The 24,442-nt window shown below is 37.1% G+C and overlaps 1 protein-coding gene and 1 long non-coding RNA gene across 3 annotated transcripts in view; one reads left to right on the plus strand and one right to left on the minus strand.

The window, feature by feature from the left end:
- Positions 1 to 24,442, plus strand: part of COL25A1 (collagen type XXV alpha 1 chain) — a 457,450-nt gene that overhangs the window by 412,790 nt on the left and 20,218 nt on the right. The window contains exons 26-31 of the mRNA XM_037020206.2: positions 3,354 to 3,398; positions 4,824 to 4,904; positions 5,759 to 5,821; positions 6,444 to 6,494; positions 15,399 to 15,425; positions 23,113 to 23,166. Of these exons, the coding sequence (XP_036876101.1) occupies positions 3,354 to 3,398; positions 4,824 to 4,904; positions 5,759 to 5,821; positions 6,444 to 6,494; positions 15,399 to 15,425; positions 23,113 to 23,166 (321 nt within the window). The remainder of the gene's footprint in view (positions 1 to 3,353; positions 3,399 to 4,823; positions 4,905 to 5,758; positions 5,822 to 6,443; positions 6,495 to 15,398; positions 15,426 to 23,112; positions 23,167 to 24,442) is intronic.
- The window catches only part of LOC118972722 (uncharacterized), an 83,517-nt gene that overhangs the window by 24,160 nt on the left and 34,915 nt on the right, over positions 1 to 24,442 (minus strand). The gene's annotated exons all lie outside the window — the stretch shown is intronic.

A 24,442-nucleotide genomic window follows, 5' to 3' on the forward strand; every position in this document is an offset into this window, starting at 1 on the left:
TGGTGCAGAGCATCCCATATTAAATATTTGTATCTTTGAAGATCATTCTTATGAAATACTGTAGAAACTAAGATAAACAACATTGCTTAAGAGAGCCAAGAATGGAAACTGAGGAAGAGGGATCAGAAAAAAAGAAAATTAGGAAAGGAGGGAAATAGAAATGGCATTACATTTAGAGGAGGACATTAAGTAAAACAGAGAGCATTAAACAAGGGAAAACAAGTTTTATGGAAATTATAAGCCTAAAGAAATACTAAATGTGGTATATAAAAAAAGAAAAATATTTCAACAGATCCATCACTCCAATTCTTTTGTAAGAACAAGGCACACTTTAGCATGATGCTTTCATAAATGACAATTTGAGGAATTGTTTTTGAGTCACTTTTTTCTAACACATGCAGTAATTGTATGTACTCATTCTGCCATGTAAGTCTTATCTAAGGAGCTTAATAAAACATACCAACTATGACCAACAGAAATCTAGAATTCCTTGATTATATATCAGATTTACTGGTGGTTTTGCTTTCTACCTTTCTGAAAAAAAAGCTTACTTATTCAACCACATTAGATCAATTAACACTTGGCCAGTGACTCTGCCTTTTGAGAGCTGAGCTACACATGCTGAAATATGATTTTTGTCACTGGGTTTTTGTGGGAGATTTAAGTAGTTTCAAAATTTATCTTAGGTTATGCCTCTTAAGATAGTTTATTTGCTAAGTCTGTCTCACACATGCACACACACAATCAGCTTTGAACTCTTTCAAATACTTAGAACACTACCATATAGAAACAGTTACTTTTCTATTATAAAAAGGAGTATAAAGTAAAATGTTACTCAGGTCCTTGCCTATTTGAGATATATTTAGAACATAGACCCTAATTTCAAACAGATTTAATGTATAACATTAATATAAGATTTGGGGCTTTTAACTTCCTATTCCTCCACCACATTCTGGCCACTAAGTGACGTAACAGGTGCCCCAGTCAGACATAGTCTTTATTCCTGGTGAGCAAGTCAGCCTGAATCCCTAGTCTTTAGTATCTTGGTGAGCTGGACTAGACAACCTAGGAGGAAATTGGCAGATTCCTTTTCCCCCGTGTAGAGACTAAGTTGCTTGCTGGTTCTCCTCACTTGACTAAGTCTGCTGAACCCAAATTGTCTCCAGTGCTACACATGTACCGTATTCCTGCAAACCTCAAAGCTTCTAGGACTTTCCTCTTCTTCACAGCCCAAAGGCCTTCAGAAGCCAGAAAGGTGTGCATCTTTGACCTAACGAGACAAAAAGGAACCTAGCCAATAAGGCTATATCATCAAAACCTATATCCCCCTTGTTTTCTAATCCAACTGCTATTCATTTACTAATCCAATTGTCCAGGAAGTAATGTTTGAAGCCTCTGCTCTGTGGTAAAGATGAATATCTAGTAAGAATACTAAGACATAGTAAGGGGCTTCAACAAGGAGCTTACAGCCTAGGGAGGGAGATAGCCAGGTAAAGCCACAATTATTAATAAATAAAGTAAGTGCTTTGATTAAAAGCCCATACTATGGATGTGCATATGAGAAGGCCCTCTCAGTCTTGGCAGTCAAAGATAACTCCCTGCTGAAACTAAAAACTGGATGAAGGTAGCCAAATGAAGTCTAGGCAGGTGGGGTGCGGGATGGGGATTGGTCATGCTCCCTTACCTCTTGCTCCTGTCCCCTTCCCACTGTGCTGTCACTCTACTCCATCCCACATGCCCCACAGTGATCTTGTAATTAAGATCTTGGGTTAATTGATATAATCTTTTAACATTTCCCGTGATCTCTTCTTGAGAAGGTTGGGAGAATTGTGTAAGATGTGCCTCTGACCACATCGACAAATGCACCCATGGAGTCGAGCATGGAACCCATTCTCCCTGGGAGCTCACAGCCTCTGCTGAATGGGAACCTATTCAGTCAGCGTCTCCCCTTCCTTTATCAAACAAGGATTGTTTGACTTCCTACACATCAGCTAACTCTTTACAAACTACACTTGCTGGGTGAAGGATAAATTAATAGCTCATGAATTATGTTTTTCTTTTAAACACTCAGAGGTCCCATTTTGAAGGCAAAAGCTTAACAAAATAATCATTATTGGACCCAGAGCACTGACAGGTATTCAGACTGAATAAAACTAGTGCTTAGCCAGGTGCATCCAACCTCAGCAGACCTGTTTGTGGCAACATAAATTTTGCTGCTCTTTGTGCTGCTCCTCTCTTTTTTCCTTTTTTAAAAAAAGTTTGTCACATCTTCCTTAAACGTTGGGAATCTAAAATTTCATGCTTTTGCTGTTAGCTCCTAAAGGTTTTATCTGGGAAAGGAGCTCTAGCCATTTCAATATGGTGGTTTATGACATCACCAAGGAAACCCTTTTAGAAGAAGACAGCCTCAAGTCACCTCCCTTGAAAAACTGTCTGGGAGGCAGCCCACTCACACTCCAAAGAGCTGATTTTACAAAGTTTCCATGGTGTGGGAAACAGGAATATTTGTAATGGGATCTACATAAACGATTCACTGATATAAAATAATATCTTGCCTTTCAGAGAGTTTATTAGTACCTTTCCAGCTGAAAGGTAACTTGACATTTGTTGTTTGAAAAATCTCCAGCACGCTATTAAAATTTGTTTTTAATGGAACATCTCTAGTTAAGAAAAAAATCTCTAGTTAAAAAAACTTCAGGGCTTGTCAAGGGTTCTAGTACTTCACAATATCAATAGTAAATTTTAGTGCATTCCAGACATAGTATAGGAAATTGAATTGATCTAAAAGTAATTTCATGTGGATTAAGATAGTATCTGATTTATTACATCCTTCAGTGAAGCTGATCTGGAAATAGCACAACAGTCAATTCACTGTTCAAATGGTGCCAGTTAAGATATTGTAAACTTAGGGGGCTTTGCATTTTGTTCTTTCCTAAGCTAGCTGTCATGATTTTACTTTGTCCTTAAATTGGAAAAGCAGAGAAATCATAGAGATTTTTTAAGAAGAAAAAAATTTACCTGAGACATATAGGTTGTTGTTATAAGATACAGTCAGCCCTCAAATGATCTCTATCCATTTTCTTTCTCCAATTTTTACTTTTAGCCCGCATCTTACACAGGGAAGAAAGTGAAGACTCTAGATCTTAGCTACATATAAGTAGTGGTGTATATAATCTTCAAGAAATTGTGATTTCATGTAGTTTAGACATGTGGCATGAATAATAGAGTGTTCTTGGGCTATGATGCATTTACCAAAAGTCAAATTGTACTGTTCCCAGCTGGTATCACTTTTATTTCGTGTAGTATGCTACCAATGATAAATGGAGGCAAGCCATCACTTTCTCTCTTAACAGGGAGAGCCAGGATCTCCAGGAATTCCAGGAGCTGATGGAGAGCAGGTAATTTTCAAACATATATATTGTCATGTAAAGCATTATTGATCACTACTTTTACTATAAGTTTGAAGCCAAAAAGGCATGAGTGTTGATATATGTATGATGTCCTCTTTTTTTTTCACCATCTGTTCTAGAGACCACATTAACTCTAAAAAGCAATTGGCTTTAAGTTAGATGTTGGTTTTCTTTGCAGAAACACACAAGCTATATAATGCTCTAATTTTGTCTTAATATTCCTTATCAGTCTACCAAAGACTAAGATGACTTGCTGTTACCATTCAGAGATCACATAAGAATTTAAAAATCTGGTTGTTTACTTTTCCCACTACTATTCATTACAAATAATTAAGTTGACGTGCATAATGACATACTACATAACCCCTATTTTTTTCTATAGGCTTTAAAAGGTCTTCTTCCGCTACTAAGTCCAGTGGGTTGGCTCTCCTGCTTCTCCACATCACTAGATTCTTAAAACCAAGCAGGGTCTGATTACCCAGTAGGATCCATCTACCCATTCAGGCAACTGCCCTCTCACCCACCTAGTGGTAACATGAAGTAGGAGCAATGAAATAGGTATAAGTAATGAGAAAAGACATGTTCCTGTCCTCAAGTAATTCTTAGTATAGAAAGGATGAACAGGTTTGTGTAGCCTGGGGGGCCCTACTTTAATAACCGTGGTCACCTCTGCTGAAGAATGACCCATCTGGTGATGCTGCAGTGAGGTTCCTTGGATGAAAATGCTCAACAATATAAATTAATTTCAGTATTAGTATCACAAAACTCAGTTTTGTTACCTTTAAAATACACATTTAACTACTTGATCACTGTAAAACAAGAATAAAAATAACATTTGGAATTGATACCTCACAGAGATGTCTAAGCATTGATTGATTGACATTGGTGTGCAGTAAATGACTTCCCTGTGTGCATATTGGACCAGTGAAAATTGGTGGTGACTGGAACTTCTGCCTACTTATAAGGAGAGTAGGGGTGTAGTGAGTGGAGATGGGAGAAATTTATTAGATCCTTTGTTAAAACTAGTCCTCGTGAAAAAATATATATTGTACTGTTGAGAATTAAACCCATTAAATTGTTCTCAGGACTAGTAATACAGAACCAACTGCTGGGAAAAGATAATGAAATCAGAAGAGATGACGTCAACACATAGGGCCATATTTTTCATACTTAAATTGCCGAAGTTAATCCTTTCCTTTACATGGAGAAGTACTATTGACTCAATGTAGAACAGTATTGACTCAAATGGTATTGATTTAATGTAAAAGAAATAACTGTACCTTAAAATGGAAATCAGAATCATCTCAGCATAGGACCTGCCTGTTGACAAAATTGATCTAGAGTTCTGTTTTCCCTAGGATGTTACTATCAAGGATCAGTACGATTCTTACATGCAAACCATATCATTTGTAGGGACTCAAAGGCTCAAAGGGAGATACGGGGGACCCAGGTATGCCAGGTGAAAAAGGAGGAATTGGACTTCCTGGGTTACCGGTATGTTTATACTTTTTTTTGATGTGTTCATATTAAGAAAAATTACATAGTTAGAACAGCTATATTATTAGCTGTAGTCTTATCTAGTGGTTCATATTTTTATTTCTAAGGATTTGAGGTATTATTGGTTAATTACTCCAACTAGAGCACTAAAACAAATTTTAAACCGTCTAATCAAATAAATCATAAAGTAAATTTTGATGTTTTCCTGAATTGTTTTCACTAGAAAACAGTAAATAAATATAATTGATTTATTTTAGTATGTATTAGATAGTGGTAACTGATCATTTTTAAATGAACCATAATAAAAAAATAAACAATATAAAACAATTAAAAAACAAGTTATTCTGGAAAGTGTTTATTTGTGTGTATGACATTATGGGATGGTGTTTTATGGTTTTTCCCTCATAATTTTTACTGAGAATTTGGAGGGAGAAATGTAGAAAAATGTAGGAAAAAGGCAGAAAATTTCACTGCCCTAGATCTATTTTAAAAGAAGTGTGTAAATAAATGTCAGTGAAAACTGAAGTTAAAAGACTGATCTTTGCTACTTAAAGAGAGCACCACTGTTAAAAAGAAAAAAAGAACATTAACAATCTAAGGTATTTAATAATGTATCAGTTTAACCCATCAAGCCTAACCTAGTATTTTATTTACTTTATCTTTATTTCACATATCACGACCATGCTAGGGATTTGGGGAAGCTTAATGTTTGGGGCTAAACCTTCTTTTGTATATCACGGGCATGATATTATGAAAGTTTCAAGAGGATATTGGGTTTGGGGAAGAAATTCAGTTATTTCTTACACTTTGGAAATAACTTTACAGCTCAGCTGTCTTACGGTCATTTGCAGGGTGCCAATGGGATGAAAGGAGAAAAAGGAGACTCTGGATTGCCAGGTCCTCAGGGACCTTCCGTAAGTCCATGGTGGCTGAACATCCATTCTTCCCCAAGAACTCTGAAAGAGGCCTATGAATTACCTAGGTCACCTGTGCCAGGTGGCTCATCAACAGTGGAAAGACAGTGCACCTTTCAGTTTGTCCGATAGCAGAAATACCTGTGGGCCTTGTACAGTGAGAGACAAAGTGTCTCCAAGGTCTGAGTCCCAAGCAGTTTTTCAGAGGACTGTCTAATCCTGAGGTGAAAAATCAGTGGCTCTCCCAAAACACCCATGGATAGAGCTGTATTGTGAATACGGAACATGTTCTCTTTCTCTCTAGAGCCCTGTTGTTGCTTAGTGAAATATTTAGAAATTTAATAATGATGGTGGCATTATAGCATTTCTTGGTAATTAGTTGTTTCCTTTTCCTTTAATGTATTTTTATTTATTCTGGCTTTTGTAGAACAACTGTATTTTTTAAAACTTCTTTGTTCTCATGAAGAAATTTCTAAACCTATAGAATCAAATGCTTCACTTCTTCCAGTATCCTTCTTCTTCAGCTATTAATAGCCTTAGCACAACACCAGCACAGCATTCAAGCCAAACTGCCTTATGTAAAGGAAGTAACCAAATCTGTGTTTATTTTTTGGACATACAGATCATAGGCCCACCAGGCCCACCAGGTCCCCATGGCCCACCAGGCCCCATGGTAAGTCTCCCTTCTTCCAAAATGTAATCATTTATGAGCATGGTACTAGAGAAAACACAAACACATCCTTCAAAACAGCCAGCTTCTATTTTGTACTGCTCACTGTAGAATGGACAGAAAATATGAGGCACTTTGACATGTACTGACTTTTGTGTTGTCTTTCTCTCCCCCTACACACATCTCTTGTAAAGAGATAGAGCAATTTTGTGATAGGAGATTTGAAGATAGACTGGCGAGCTTTACTCCAGCCTTACAATCACTGTTCTAAGCCATCAGTAGCATAACAAGATGAATTACAGCGGTTAATGAACGTTTGTAACCACCTTTGAGGACTGAGATCCCTTAATGAAATGTTCAATGAGAACATTTATAAAATAATACTGTAAAAATTGAAGCCCACTTCTACAGATGACATATATTGTTGATCTTTTCATTTTAATGGCACTTTAATAGATACAGTGTTTACTGTAGGCACCCCTCACTGACCGATGGAGACAGTGTCCATGCCTTCATAGAACTTACATCCAGTGAGGAAGGCAGCCATTAAACTAGTGTAATTCTCAAAATGGCTACGTAATTACAGTTGTGTGAAGTCTAAGCATAGAAGGCTTTTGACTGGGACAGGATGGGGACAAGGCAGGCAGCCTTATCTCTAAGGTCACATTCATCTCTAAGGTGAATATTCCATAAGCCATGTGTCTTCAGTCATACAGATTAAAGAAACTGGGAGCCACTCTTTCTTCTCCTGTGCTCAAAGAAATGGCATCATTGGAATGATCTAAGCAACAGAGGGTTGTCCCAGACCCAATCATCTACTTCTTAATAACTACCATTTCTATTTCATACCACAAAACAATTATAATTAGGCTTATTTTTTAAAACTAAACAGTTTATTAAGAATTAATGAAATGGCATACTGTTGGCTTTTTTTTATATACTCCCTCCACTTAAATTAGAAGATTAAAAATTCTATATCCTATTCAAATTATGCTGTAATTAAAGGACTTTTAAAACAATTTTAAACCATTACTAAAGTGAGATAAGATAAAGTAACAGCTATTTCCTGAAAATATTTCTGCACAGCATCTCTAAAGGGAAAAAATTATTCCAGTGTAGACATAGGTAACACATATCTATGTATTATTTGATTAAAAAACTTCTACTGTTGTATGATTTCACAAATGGGTATTTAAATACTCCTTTCTGAAAATACAGGCAAACATTAGAGATATTGGGAGTTCAGTTCCAGACCATTGAAATAAAGTGAACATTGCAATAAAGTGAGTCAAATGGATTTTATGGTTTTCCAATGCATATAAAAATTATGTTTGCACTATACTATAATCTATTAAGTGTGCAATAGCATTCTGTCTAAAAAGCAGTGTACATACCTTTATTTAAAAATACTTTATTGTGGAGACTTAAAGATGGTGTCATGAGAGGTGAGACAGAAACCTCCTCCCAAACCACATGTAATATGAAAACATAGCGAATACAACTAATCCTGAAAGAGCAACAGGAAAGAAGGTTGTGGCAGACTGCCTACACCTGGGGAAAATAGCATACCTCAAGGAAAAAGGTAAAGTACCAAAGCCATGACCTGGAGGGATCCAAGCCCTTACCCCATCCCACCTCACTGTCAGGAGGAAGAGAAATGGAGTGGGGAGATGGTGGAGGCCTAGGACTGCTGAACACCCAGCCCCGGAGATCTGCTCTGGGAGCATGAACCTACATTACATGGTGCTCTGCAAATTACTGAGGTTGGAAAGCTCAGACAGGTGGAATACTCAGAGAGACTGAGACTCCAGATACCGGTGGAAAACAACTGGCCACTCTGGGACAAAACAAAGGCGGGCAGTCTAAGAGACTTCTTAACAGAGGGCTGCCAAAGGGGGCAAGGGTTGCACAGAGCTTGCTGCTCAGGAGAAAGGACAGGTGGACAAAATTATCAGGACACATTCTGCCCAGCAGGTTGGAAACTTCAAGGAACTTCAGGCACTCCATCCCCCTGGCTGGCAATGCAGCTATAATGCCTCCCCACCACTGTACATAGCCTGCTGCTCCCTCCTCCCAGCTGGCTCTAGCTCGCAAACCAGCTGCCCCTGCCTTTGTGCCAGCCCATCCAGAGGTGGTCGGCCTATGGCAACTACAAGTGCAAAATATAGAGGCTTCTTCCTGTGCATTTGGCCAACTGGCCCTAACAGTGAAGACAGGCATTGGAGCCAGGAAGCAGGAAAGAGCTTTTTCTTCCCAACAGGCACCAGCACTGCTCCCCTGTGACCCCCACCATCATTCAAGGACTGAGCAGCTCCAGAGATTATAGCTTCTGGTCACTAGAGCGTCCCACCTACAAATATGAAATATCAAAAGAACTTGGTTCAAACCAAAATCCCACAAACATCAGAAAGAGGGCCAAGTGAAACTGAACTCATCAATCTTCCTGAAAGAGATGACAAAATAAAAATCAAACATGCTCACAGACCTACAGAAAAATATTCAAGAACTCAGGGAGGAATTCAAGAAAGGGATGGAAATTTTGAGAAGTACAGAATCCAAAAGAAAACACAACGGAGGGATTTAAAAGTAGATTAGATGAAGTAGAGAAGATGGTAAATGAAATAGAAATTAGAGAATAGGACTACAAAGAAGCTGAGGCACAGAGAGAAAAAAGGATCTCTAGGAATGAAAAATATTGAGATCACTGTGTGACCAATCCAAACAGAACAATATTCTCATTATAGGGGAACCAGAAGAAGAAGAGAGAGAAAAAGGGATAGAAAGTATCTATGAGGAGGTAATTGCTGAAAACTTCCCCAGTCTGGGAAAGGAGATTATCTCTCAGGCCATGGAGGTACAAAGATCTCTCAACACAAGGGACCCAAAGAAGACAATACAAAGACATATAATAACAAATAAAAAAGATCAAGGATAAGGACAGAGTATTAAAAGCAGCCAGAGAGAGAAAAATCATCAGGCTATCATCAAACATCTCAACAGAAACCTTACAGGCCAGAGGGAGTGGCATGATATATTTAATGCAATGAAGCAGCAGGGCCTTGAACCAAGAATACTCTGTCCAGCAAGATTATCACTTAAATTTGAAGGAGGGATTAAACAATTTCCAGATAAGCAAAAGCTGAGAGAGTTTCCATCCCACAAACCATCTCTACAGTGTATTTTTGGAGGCACTGCTGTAGATGGAAGTATTCCTAAGGCTAAATAGCTGTCACCAGAGAAATAAAACCACAGTAAAGAAAGTAGACCAATTAATTACTAAGCAAATACAAAATCAAATCAATACCTAAAATATAGAGAATGAAGGAAGAAGAAATGGAAAAACAAAAGAACCTTTAGATTGTGTTTATAATAGCATACTAAGTGAGTTGAGTTAGACTGTTAGATAGTAAGGAAGTTACCCTTAAAACTTTGGTAACCATGAATCTAAAGCCTGCAATGGCAATAAGTACATAGCTATCAATAATCACCCTAAATGTAAATGGACTGAATGCACCAATCAAAAGACACAGAGTAATAGAATGGATAAAAAAGCAAGACCAGTCTTTATGCTGCCTACAAGAGACTCACTTCAAACCCAAAAACATACACAAACTAAAAGTGAAGGGATGGAAAAAGATATTTCATGCAACTACTAGGGAGAAAAAAGCAGGAGTTGCAGTCCTTGTATCAGACAAAATAGACTTCAAAACAAAGAAAGTCACAAGACACAAAGAAGGACATTACATAATGATAAAGGGGTTAGTCCAACAAGAGGATATAACCATTATAAATATGTATGCACCCAACACAGGAGCACCTACATATGTGAAACAAATACTAACAGAATTAAAGGGGAAAATAGGATGCAATGTATTCGTTTTAGGAGACTTCAACACACCACTCACTCCAAAGGACAGATCAACCAGACAGAAAATAAGTAAGGAGACAGAGGCACTGAACAGTGTATTAGAACAAATGGACCTAATGGACATCTACAGAACACTGCATCCAAAAGCAAAAGGATACACATTCTTCTCAAGTGCATATGGAACATTTCAAGAATAGATCATATACTAGGCCACAAAAAGAGCATAAGTAAATTCAAAAAGGATTGAAATTGTGCCAACCAGCTTCTTAGACCACAAAGGTATGAAACTAGAAATAAATTATGCAAAGAAAACAGAAAAGCCCACAAACACATGGAGGCTTAACAACATTCTCCTAAATAATCAGTGGATCAATGACCAAATAAAAACAGAAATCAAGAAATATATGGAGACAAATGACAACAACTCAACACAAAATCTGTGGGGCACAGCAAAGGCCATGTTAAGAGGGAAGTATACTGCAATACAGGCCTACCTCAGGAGAGAAGAACAATCCCATATGAGCAGTCTAAACTCACAATTAATGAAGCTAAAAAAAGATGAATAAATTGGTCCCAAAGTCAGTAAAAGGAGGGACATAATAAAGATTAGAGCAGAAATAAATAAAATTGAGAAGTATAAAACAATAGAATCAATGAAAGCCAGAGCTGGTTCTTCTAGAAAATAAACAATATAGATAAACCCTTAACCAGACTTATCAAGAAAAAAAGAGAGTCTACACACATAAACAGAATCAGAAATGAGAAAGGAAAAATCACTACAGACACCACAGAAATACAAAGAATTAGGAGAGAATACTATGAAAAATTATATGGTAACAAACTAGATAACCTAGAAGAAATGGACAACTTTCGAGAAAAATACAACTTTCCAAGGCTGACCCAGGAAGAAACAGAAAATCTGAATAGATCAATTACCAGCAAAGAAATTGAATTGGTAATCAAAAACATACTAAGAACAAAACTCCTGGACCAGATGGTTTCCTGCTGAATTTCATCAAACATTTAGTGAAGACCTAATACCTACCCTACTTAAAGTTTTCCAAAAAGTAGAAGAGGAAGGAATACTCCCAAACTCATTCTACGAAGCCAACATCACTGTAATACCAAAACTAGGCAAAGACACCACAAGAAAATAAAATTACAGACCAATATCCCTGATGAACATAGATGCAAAAATATTCAACAAAACATAGCAGATCAAATTCAAAAATACATCGAAAAGTTCATTTATCATGATCAAGTAGGATTTATTCCAGGGGTGCAAGGATGGTACAATATTCAGAAATCCATTATCATCCACCACATCAACAAGAAGGACAAAACCACACGATCATCTGCACAGATGCTGAAAAAGCATTCAAGAAAATTCAACGTCCATTCATGATAAAAACTCTCAACAAAATGGGTATAAAGGGCAAGAACCTCAAAATAATATAGGCCATACATGACAAACCCATGGCCAACATCGTACTTAACAGCAAGAAGCTGAAAGTTTTTCCTTTAAAATCAGGAAAAAGACAAGGATGCCCACTCTTCCCACTTTTATTCAACATAGTACTGGAGGTCCTAGCCACAGCGATCAGACAACACAAAGAAATAAAAGGCATCCAGATTGGTATGGAAGAAGTTAAACTGTCACTGTTTGCAGATGACATGATATTGTACATAAAAAAACCCTAAAAGAATCCACCCCAGAACTTCTAGAACTAATAACTGAATTCAGCAAAGTTGCAGGATACAAAATTAAAACGCAGAAGTCTGTTGCATTCCTATATACTAATGATGAACAAGCAGAAAGAGCAAACAGAAGAACAATCCCATTCACAACTGCATCAAAAAGAATAAAATATGTAGGAGTAAACCTAATAAAGGAAGTGACAGACCTATACCCTGAATACCACAAGACACTCATGAGAGAAGTTAAGAAGATACAATAAATGGAAATAGATCTCATGCTCATGGATAAGAAGAATTAATATTGTCAAAATGACCATCCTACCTAAAGCAATCTACAGATTCAATGCAATCCCTGTCAAAACACCAGCAGCATTCTTCAATGAACTGGAGCAAATATTTCTAAAATTTATATGGAACCACAAAAGAGCCCGAATACCCAATGCAATCATGAGAAGGAAGAATAAAGCTGGGGGCATTATGCTTCCCAACTTCAAGCTCTACTACAAAACCACAGTAATCAAGACAATTTGATACTGCCACAAGAACAGACCCATAGACCAATGGAATAGACTAGAGATCCCAGATATAAACCTAGCATATATGGTCAATTAATATACAATAAAGGAGCCATAGACATACAATGGGGAAATGACAGCCTCTTCAACAACTGGTGTTGGCAAAACTGAATAGCTACATGCAAGAGAATAAAACTGGATTATTGTTTAACCCCATACACAAAAGTAAATTCAAAATGGATCGAAGACCTAAATGTAAGTCATGAAACCATAAAACTTGTAGAAGACAGCATAGGCAAACTCTCTTGAATACAAACATGAGCAACTTTTCCCTGAATGCATCTCCTCAGGCAAGGGAAACAAAAGCAAAAATAATCAAATGGGACTACATCAAGCTAAAAAGCTTCTGTACAGCAAAGGACACCATCAGCAGAACAAATAGGCATTCTACAATATGGGAGAATATATTTGTAAACAACATATCCAACAAGGGGTTAACACCCAAAATATATAAAGAACTCACATGCCTCAACACCCCAAAAGCAAATAACCCTAATAAAAAATGCACAGAGGATATGAACAAACACTTCTCCAAAGAAGAAATTCAGATTGCCAAAAGGCACATGAAAAGATGCTCCACATGGCTAATTATCAGGGAAATGCAAATTAAAACCACAGAGAAATGCAGATATCACCTCATGCCAGTTAGGATGGCCAACATAGAAAAGACTAGGAACAACAAATGCTGGGAGGATGCGGAGAAAGGACAAAGGGAATCCCTCCTGCACTGCTGGTGGGAATGTAAATTAGTTCAACCACTGTGGACAGCAATATGGAGGTTCCTCAAAAAACTAAAAATAGAAATAACATTTGACCCAGGAATTCCACTCCTAGGAATTACCCAAAGAAAACAAGATCTCAGATTCAAAAAAACATTATGTACCCCTATGTTTATTGTAGCACTATTTACAGTAGCCAAGATATGGAAGCAACCTTAGTGTCTATCAGTAGATGAATGGATAAAGAAGATGTGGGTATATATACACAATAGAATACTATTCAGCCATAAGAAGAAAACAAATCCTACAGTTTGCAACAACATGGATGAAGCTAGAAGGTATTATGTTCAGTGAAATAAGCCAGGTGGAGAAAGAGAAGTACCAAATGATTTTCCTCATTTGTGGACTATAACAATGAAGCAAAACTGAAGGAACAAAACAGCAATAGACTCACAGACTCCAAGAAGGGACTAGTGGTTACTAAAGAAGAGGGGTGGGGGAGGAAGGGTGTGGAAGGAGGGAGAAGGGGATTCAGGGGTATTATGATTGGTACACACGGTGGGGGTGGGGCCTGTCACAGGGAAGACAGCGTAGCACAGAGAAGACAAGTAGTGACTATGGCATCTTACTACACTGATGGACTGTGACTTCAGTGGGGTATGGGAGTACTTGATAATATCAGTGAATGTTGTAACCACAATGTTTTTCACGTGAAACCTTCAAAAGAGTGTATATCAATGATATCTTCATAAAAATACTTTATTGCTAAAAAATGCTAACAATCATCTGAGCTTTCAGTGTTTCATAATCTTTCTGCTGTGAAGGAGATAGCTTCAATGCTGATGGCTGCTGATTTATCAGAGTGGTGATTGCTAAAGGTTGGTTTGGTTGTGGAATTTCTTAAAATAAGACAACCATGAAGTTTGCCACATTGATTGATTCTTCCTTTCACAAACGATTTCTCTGTAGCATATGATGCTCCAATAGCATTTTTCCCACAGTAGACATTTCAAAATGGGATCGGTCCTCTCCAACCCTATCACTGCTCAAATAAGTTTATGTAACATTCTAAATCCTTTGTTGTCTTTTCAACAGTCTTTACAGCATCTTCACCAAGAGTAGATTCCATCTCAAGAAACCACTTTCTTTGCTCATCCATAAGGAGCAGCTCCTCTCACATTCAGATTTTATCATGATATGCAGCAGTGCAGTCTCCCCTTCTCATCTTCAGGCCCAAGGTGATGGAGAGAGAAGGGGAAGGCTGGTCGGTGGGGCAGTCAGAAACCACACATTTCTAATTTATGGGCATGGTTCATGGTGCCCCAAAACAATTACAAGGGTAATACCAAAGATCACTGATTGCACATCACCATAACAAATGCAATATTGCAAGAATTACCAAAATGTGACATGGAAACACAAAGGGAGGAAAAGCTGTTGGAAAAATGGCACCAATAAATTTGCTCTGTGCAGGATTGCCACAAACCTTCAATTTGTAAAATACACAATATCTACCTGTACTTCATTTAAGTCAGTTAAAAAGTTTAAAGCAATCCACAGTAATTTTTAGTTAATTTAGGTTGACTAGTCTCTATATTTAGGTTTTCCACAAAATACAGGGAAAAGGCCCTGATTCATTTGTACATACTTCCTTTCATTGGTAAGCAATTTTACAAGAACCTTGAAGAATTCATCTTTGTAAAACTAAATGCATTCTAAGTAATAATGCTTAGCACTTTCATGTAAGAATCCTTCCCATTGTCTTATGTAATTGATGTAACAGGGTTCCAAACCTGACTGTCATCTCATTTTGCTCCTCTTTTAGATTCCTCAGTACCTGGGTCTAAAGCCCTTAATAATTGAAAGGTCTCCTCTTTGCTGGTACTGAAAGTCTGGAACTTTAGCAAATTTCTGTTTTTGAGGACTTACCTCAATTTCATATAACTTCATCAAGTATCTCACATTTGCCACATGTATTTTTTAAAATGGAGCTTTGAGAAACAGGAGTAGTGTGGGTTCACAATACTTTTTTTTTTCGGTTTTTTAGGGACCCCATGGACTTCCTGGACCAAAGGTAATCCGACAAATCCCTAGATTATTTGATTTGTTTCCTTGTTGATCGTGGAGAAGCATGATGGAAGCATGTCTGTCCTGTCTTATTTGTCAAGTAATGTTGACAATCTTTAAGCCTTTAAGTATCCAGATGTTTAAATCTCACAACACACAGTGACAACAAATTCAACTGGTATCTCCTGGAGATCAATTAGTCATCATTTTGTCTTTTTCTGTGGCACTATGTATGTTTCTTTGGTTATTCTTCATAATACACTCAAAGTCAGCCATTTAGAAATGAAACTGATGAGATTCTCAGACTAGGCCAGGTGCTCTTTCTTATTATGGTATCTTTAGCTTTATACTTAAATATTATTGATTATTCTTGCTTGTCACTTAGCAGCACTGCATCTAGATGCTTTGAGTACTCTGCATCTTGATTTTGTACTTTCTCAGAAGGCAGTGGTCTAAAATGAGACTGGTTTATCAGGTGTGCTATACTGAAGAGAAGATTGCATCACATATATGTACTGCATACTCTGGACTACAAGAGAACAATGGAGAATAGCCCCTCTTTGTCAGAATTAGTGCAAGGTTGTATTGTGAAGATGGTTTCCATGTGTAGAATGAGAGGACATCTTGAAGGATTAAAATGAGCTCTGAATGACAAGTTCCTTCTTCCAGGAAGCATATGCAAGGAGGACCTATGGTCTAATCTCAGCTTTGCTACTGATAGGCTGTGTTTCCTTAGGTAGACTATTTACACTCTCTGATCCTTCATTTACTCAACTAGTGTTGTCATGATTTAATAAGATACGATTATAGAACACTTAGCAAGATACCCAGTGAAGTTGTTTAATAAACACTGAATAAATTTCAGTTGTTATTGAAGTCTTGTGATTTCATCTGGGACTTTATGCTGAACAGAAAAATTTAGCTAGTCCTCAAGGCTGCTTAAGAGAAGGTTCAAGGATTCTTTAAAACTTCTCAGTAGTGAGTTGGTGCATTTAAATGTGAAGGATGAGGGAACACTTAAATGCAATGTTGGCACTAGTTATCAGAAAGTTGAGAGGCAGCCTCCCCTCCCCTCCGGGAACTCCCTCTTGCCCACCCAACTTTGGGGGACTGCAGATGTGGGGGGCATGCAGAGTTATTGGTCTGACTCCAGAAACCTGAGTTTCCTTTTCAGAGTCAGGCAAGTGACTCACCCAAGAATGGGAAGAATTCATGCCTCCTTGTTCTTAGAATACCCCACCTTCTGATAAGGCCAGTGAGAGACAGTGTCTCAGAGGCATGGATTATACTTTGGGATAAGAATGTTGTCTGGGGCTCAGAAGAGAAAGCCCATCTATCAGCTTTGTGGTCTTGGTAGTTATCTAACCTCTCTGGGCCTCTTAGCTTGCTCTGGACTAAATAGTTTCCCTCTGTTGGCTTCTCCTTGGATTTTAAGGCACCACTCAAGCTAAAGTCCCAAGACTGCTTTTAATTCCATGAGTGATTCAGATACCCCATCACCATTAGATTGATAGATGTCCAAGATCCTTTTGATATCTAAAATGCACTGATTTATTTTGCCTACTTAACTTTTTATTTTATTAACTATTTTGCCAACTTAACTTCAGTTGTTACTTAAATCATAGATTTCAGAGAATTGTAAGGTGGAAAAGACTTCACAGATTACCTATGCTAGGTCCTTGATTTTGTAGATGATCAACTGTAGGTCCAAGAAATTTAGGTAATGTGCCCTAAATTGCACTGTCAATTAAATGACAGATCTGGGACTAGAATTTAGGTCCAGAGTTGAAATTTGGTCTTTTTGCCATTGAATTTGTTTTTTATAAATTCACCTTCTCAAATAATGCTCACTCCCCTCAAAGAATTTCATAGCCTATCAAGGTTTCCCTGCCTATTCATCATGTCAAAAATCATTTGCTACAAGTTCACATACACGCAAAGCCATCCACCTCAAGTTTGGACCAGTTGACTGAAGTTGACTATTGAACTTTGACTTTGTCTCACACTGATTAGCTCTGTGACACTTCCAAGATCATACTTACTAACCGTAGCCCATTTGGAATTCCTACAGTGGCAGCATTGCAAACATCCAATCTTTAGAATCCCAAAAATCCATGTTTATTACTTTTATGACCCTTTTGAAAGTTCAAATATACAGCATGGTTTCATGAATGAATCTAGCTTAGTGTTTCCCAGAGTTTTCTGATGAGAATAATCACTTGAAAGGCTTATTTTAAAAACCCATTCCTGTGCTAAAATGGTCTAGGGGGGCTCTGTATTCTTTACGTTTAACAAGCACCAGACTCATTTCATCATCAGCCAAATGAGGGAAATACTGTCCAGGTTAATAATGCCTCCCACCAGGTGAGCGTAATCTCTCCCCTCTCCCACCCCACCCAGCAAGACTCTGTAGGTCATTTGAGACTGAAATTATCTTCCTTTCACAAGTCTTTCAAGATTTTTTTTTTTTGATGAAATGAATGTCTGTACTTAAAAGTTGTAAAGTGAACAGGTCAAAACTATCATGATGCTGCTGATAGAAAAATAGGTGTGCTGTATTTTAAAAAACAAAGAGAACCCATCACTTATGATGACTTTTGTAATGTCACCTTATGTTAAAATCAAAACCTCTTTTGTTCTAACATTGGGCAGACAGACAGTTACAAAACTACACTTCAGTTCTGTGATCTTCATGTTCTCTTCTGGGATTAGCTATTTGTTGTCTATTCTATTGATTAATCCATGTAGGGAGCTGAGCTGACTTGGCAATGTCAGTGAATGAGAACTCACTACATGGCATTACTTCAAACATCAGCTGTTACATTTTTAGCTCATTCTTCTGGGAAAGATGCTTAAAGGCTTAAAATACCTGTATATAACACTGTCCTGCATATTCCAGTTTTCCATTCCAGCAGAGTGGGTTTTTCCTCCTGAACCTCCCTCATTACCCACCACTCTTTGATTTGCTTGATTACAAGAAATGGGTTTCACCAATTTCCTTGAGGTAGAACTGAAAAATTCAGGAACTGTATCATATGTATTTTCATTGTAAGGAACACACTTTCATAGGAGTTTTGCTTCCTAGACTATTATTTAAATGTCAGTTTCAGTTTATTAACTGTTAAAAATTTATTAGTAAAATTTTCACAGTTTCATTAATTTTGAACTTATGCAAGACAAATCCGGCCTGACTCTGCTGCTACGTAAAACTGGAATCTGCAACCGTTTCAGAGACTGGCTCTCTTCTCTCGCAGTTGAAACACCCATATAGCAACCAAAATTGGCATTTGCTTTTGCATTTAGGGTGAACCAGGGTTAAATGGTGTTAAAGGATTGAAGGGTGAACCAGGTCAAAAGGGTGACAGAGGACCCCTTGGTCTTCCAGTAAGTAAAGAAAACTTTCCATTTCAGTGCAAATCTCAGACTTTTCTTTCTACCCTAGTAACAACTCTGGTTTACTCAGTAACTATCTTACCATTGAGATTTCTGTAATTGAGAAACATACTATGTTAGAGTAGAGCCCAGCCCAGTTTTGTTTTCTCTGATATCTGCTTTCGTGTCAGCGGGACACCCTATAACTAACAGGGCCATAATGTTCTATCACTCAATCACATACATGCCGGCTTTCCTCTCTTAAGGATGACAATTCCATCACCCTCCGCCTTTAAAAAGTATTGCACTGAAAGATTAAAGATGGCGGCGTGAGAGTATATATCAATAATACCTTAATAAAAACAAAACAGAACAAAACAAAGCTAGAAAAAAATGTATTTATACTTAGCAAAATAAATATAAAATACAAAAATAAAAATAATAAAATTCAAAAAAATTAAAAGTATTGTACTGAGTTATTTCAGAATTTCCCCAAATGTTTTTATACAGCAGTGCAATTTACTTTACAATTCTCCCTCAATTTTTTGGTTTTTCTCCTTCAGTACCAAAAAATATAGCCTTCTGTCAATAGCAGATAAGCAAGTGCCATTGTTGATGGATGGTGTGAGGTCTGTACTGTGACTCCTTTTTAATCAGTCACATCATGGTCTCCATGTCGCTTGTTGTTTGTTTTGGAAATGCCCTCTTGAGAGAGCCTTATGGCAATAGCGGAGAGGCTGAAGTATTTTGCAGTAGTCTAGAGATTTTTATTTTTAATGAACAGGGAATTTTCACCTTTCATGCAGTGTATGCCAGTCTTCTTTCCACAACTCTAAAAAGTGTCATTTTTAAAAAAATTATTAAGTATGATTTTTTAGTTTCAAGCTTTTAATAGGCTATCTATTCAGTGACTGCAGATGAGAGTCACTAAAGAACATAATAGATTACATTATTAAAAGATCACAAAATTAATAGTAGAAATAGTTTCTACACATATTTTACACATCAAAAAAGTTGTTGACCACTTTTATTTCATTTTTCCCATGGGTACTCTATTTTAAGCACCAAAGTGTTTTACTTGATAAGCAATCCCTTAAATAAATCAGGCACAGTTGCTCAATATGCTCAATATGTAGCTGCTTGATATGTATTCATTTAGATTGAATGATATAGGCCTTTTAATAGAAAATAGGTTAAATCATACCAATCAGGTCAATGAGCCACATGCATAGGACCTCTGTAACATATGTGAATCATTAATTCACACTCAGGTAAATACAGCATTACATCATTGGCACAAAAATTCTGTCATCTCCCTATTCATCTTTAAATGTAATAATGGTGACTGAAGAAAGTATCAATAGGCCAAAGAAAGTTTGGATTACATTTTATTTAAATCTTCAGTCTTACTCCTTAAAGTTTGCCCTATTCAAAGTTAGGGCCAGTGATAATTTTTACACAACAATTTAGCTTAGAGCTCTACATACAGTAGCATTAAACAACCAATACCAAGTTTTAAAAGTTTTTGATCATTGCTAACTAAAGATATACTTGTAGTTATTGTCTGACTCATAATAGGAAGGGATTGTAAAATAAAAAACTGAAAGTACCCAAAATATATATGGTATAGCATCACTGTTAGTATTTGCAGCTGGAACAAATTTTTTCTTCCATGTTACATTATTAACTACATCTGAAGCATAAAATGGGGAAATAGTTTTCAACCTTGCCAAGAGAACTTAGAGACCTAGAGCATTGTCTTTCTTAAATACTCATTGATCTAATCAATATTTGTAAAGCACCATAAATATTTGAGTTTTGAGATACAAGAGCCAAATTTAAGAGTAACTGTCCTTATTCTTGAAACATGCATTGCAATGTCGCCTTTTAATCATACACTATGCATAGGCTAGAGTTCAAGGTAAAGAGAAGCTTGCATTGCCTGAGAATGCCATTAAGTTTTTAAAGCATTTCTCATTTAGGTTTTGATGCAAGGATTATTTGAAGTGAATTGAGGAACGACTTTTTTTGGAATAGTTGTTTTCTGTTTGGACTCATGAAATTTTTCTGGCTTTTTGCTGTTACTAGAAGTCCCTCTAGTGGTGACTAAAGTGAACGCAGTAAGAACCACCCAGAAAACAATGAGTATTGTTCATCCACGTTAAAATTCTGCATTTGTTGTTCCTAAGTGTTGTTTTAACAAGCAAAACTAGAGTTCTTTTCTTCTCTGAAATTCTAACTGTGGTCAGTCATTATAATGAGCCCTTTCTTAGGCGTTTGGCATTATTGTTTCTTTGGAACCTAAGGAAATATGTTGTAAATGGTATACAGTCTTTAGAAAATGAATTTCAAAGAGAAATTAGCAGACTCTCACTGTTACCAGTCACTCGTTTCAAGCCCACTTTATAAACCTCATTATCTAGATTTCTAAATAATAATTTGATGAATGGAAATGTCATTAAAATGCCATCATCTGTGGGGTGTTAAGCGTCGTGTGTTTTGTTTTTGTTTTTGTTCTTTTTTTTTTTTGAACTAACAATTTGTAGCAATGTGATATTTATCCCAGAACCCTGTGGCTGCATATTTTGTTTGAAGTGTTGCATTTGTTTATCGGTACCTCATACTAATCTCTGTTCTTGTCATTCGTGTTACACCCACCAACTCTGCTACCAACAAATCACACAGGGAGCATCTGGCTTAGACGGAAAGCCAGGATCCAGGGTGAGTCAGTACCTCATCTTGCTCCAACGTGTTTTGTGGCTATGAATTTTGTGCTTCAGTACAGAGCCTTTTGCCTCACTTACTCTTCTCACTTGATGGGAGGTACATAGGACTGGAGTGAGAAAAGGTGGACAAAAGTAGTAGCAGGAGCAAGAAAGGTGGACAGAGCGTGGGTTGTAGCTCTGTTTGACATACAGCCTAGACTGCAGAATGTCTTTCTGAAACCCAGGTCTCAGTCTGGATAACTCAAGTGGGAAGAATGACCAATCTAAGTGGCTTCATTGTCTTAGAATCCTAGACAAATTTTTCTATAACCAATGGATATTTACTATAATTTCAAGAGAGGGGCCTTCTGAAGGGATTAAAGTAATAGGAATTTATTTTACCTTGTTTTTCTTTTTATGTTTTTGTCCATATTAAAAACGTAACTTCTTTTTTGGAACTAACTTTCAAATCTCTGTTCATCAAAATGACTTGTCTGTCTTCTGTCATTTTTGTCTTTTTTCTTTGGTCCTTCACAGTTCCATCTCTTAAATTTCAGCTGCAGATACTCATGTTTAGAAATCTTCTTAGTTTGAGTTCAGGTAGTAAGAAAAATATCAGTTAAGATGACGAGACTTCACCAACTTTAGAATGAGTTTAAAATCCTAAGTAATTTCATGTCACAATGCTTTAATAGACTCAACAAGAATAGTAGAACAGAAAGAAGAATACTATAAAAATCATGCTGGGATAGTTCTAATGTTTGAAAATACTATAATAAATTATTTGCAAATCAAAGCAGTCTTCCTAGAAATGAGCAAATATACTTCAAGTCCTTAGTACATTTTTAAGACTCAAAAAGAAATCCCAAATTCTTCAATCCTAAAAACCCGCTTCAGGCAGTCACTGTTTTCGCTGGACCTCAGTGTTCTATGCTCATTCAGATACTGGCTCTTCTGCCAAGAAATCCTAATCCTGAACCAGGAGGCCAGAGGGCAGTTATGCCATTAAATCATCCAGCTGCCTGGCTTGTACCTTGTAAGCCTGGTGACTTCAGCCACTACAGCAGAACCTATAAGAATAATTTCTTCCCTCTAAGCTCCCTGCTGCTCCCAACAGAGCCAAAGAAAGTTTGAACAGTTACACACTGTTCTCATTTGTTTAATATTTTTTCTACTTGTATAACTGTTCAAGCCTCTTAAACATCTGAAAACAGGGCATTAGAGCATTCATGGCCAAGGAGAGGAATGGGGGCACATGGACGTGAGAAGAAGTGATGCAAAGAAGAAACTGTTACATTTTTCTCAGGATTATACGGACAAAGTGAAGATGTTCCATTTAGTCCATTTAGAGAAATATATATTTAAATATGATGTACAGCTTTTTGTGTGTGCCCTTTGTTGAAATATGCAGTTATATAACTCATCCCTTTTGCATGCGTTTCTTGAAAACTACTGGCCTGAAAGGAATCAAGTATAAAACCCTTTGAAAGGAGATGAGCAGACCTACTGACATTCTAAGGCATCATTCACCCAGGAAAAATCCAGGATAAATTATAACTGCTTTTATTACAGCCCTTAGGATATGTCTCATGTTATCTTATTTTTATCTTCTTTTAGGGTACAGATGGCCCTATGGGACCCCATGGCCCTGCAGGTCCCAAAGGAGAAAGAGTAAGTTGCCCCTGAGGTTATTAAGCTGTAACCTAAAGAAAACACAGAGTGTGGCTTTTCCATTTTAGTTGAACTGAACTGTTCGCTGTCCAGAAGAAATAAAGAGCCAGCTAATTACATAAAAATAGATACCATCTGAAGTTCTATTCAGACTCTTCACTTGGAGAGAAGAGAACAGCAGAACATTAAAATAGAAATGGCTGCCTTCATAAAAAAACAATAGGTATATTTACATAGATAAAATAAATAGCTCAGCCCCTGCCTCCTTAACGCATATTTTCATTTGGCCTTAATCCAGAGAGTTGAAGTCAATGGAGCTATATTTCCAGGACTACAAATTCTGGTTGATAATCTTTTATATAAAGCTACTGTGTTCATTCAGAGTAAGTTAGGACTTTTTTTTAAAGGAAATGAAAAAGCCTGAAGTATTCTCTGCACAGTTACACATGCGTCATTTTTTTTAAAGCAAAAGAATAGCCTGTTTTTCTTGAACCATAAGGAAATAATTTCAGTGCATTATAAAACGAAAACCTTTCCCTAACCTTTCTATTGCTAGGCCATGTTTCCATATCCTTTGGAAAAAAAAAAAAGACATTCGTGTGGAAGATAAATACCTGACACGAAAAAATGTCTGCAGCATCAGCCACTCGTCATCTGTCTGGAACTTCTCTCCCTCTTTCTGTTTTTCTCCCACTTTTTCTTTTCCACACCTTGGAAAACTCAGAGGGTTTTTTGTGTGTCTGCATGGAATTGTGTCATCAATTTCTTCACCATCCAGGATAGGATGTAAAGAAAGTATCCTGATAGTGAGGGCTCCAAGTGTGGGAATGATTCATTGTGCAAGTTTGTGGTCTTTTTAAAACTAGGCAGGGTTTCATCAGGCTGGAATAATTTGCTCTAAAATAGAAGGCCATGTAGTGAGTTCTTTGGTGTACATCCCTATTCCATAATTCTGTGTTCTATAAAGTGAATTCATTTATTCAGTAAATATTTATCATGTGTTACTATGGACAAAACATGGTGTTATTCCTGATGTACACTGGAAACACTCTCCCCCACTATGTAAAGTCAATTTTGCTAATTTGATCCACTGAATTGAGTAATATCATTATAATCAATTCATCACCCTATAACTTTTTATTATTACACTGTATATATTTACTCAATACTGTTACAGGATCAGGGAATTGCAAAAGAAGAAAATATCTGAAAGCAATAACCAGATGAGGCCAAAGCAAATACAAATAGTGCAGGCTGTACATATGATGACGAGGAC

The sequence above is a fragment of the Manis javanica genome, chromosome 5, assembly GCF_040802235.1.
Source record: "Manis javanica isolate MJ-LG chromosome 5, MJ_LKY, whole genome shotgun sequence".
Taxonomy (NCBI): domain Eukaryota; kingdom Metazoa; phylum Chordata; class Mammalia; order Pholidota; family Manidae; genus Manis; species Manis javanica.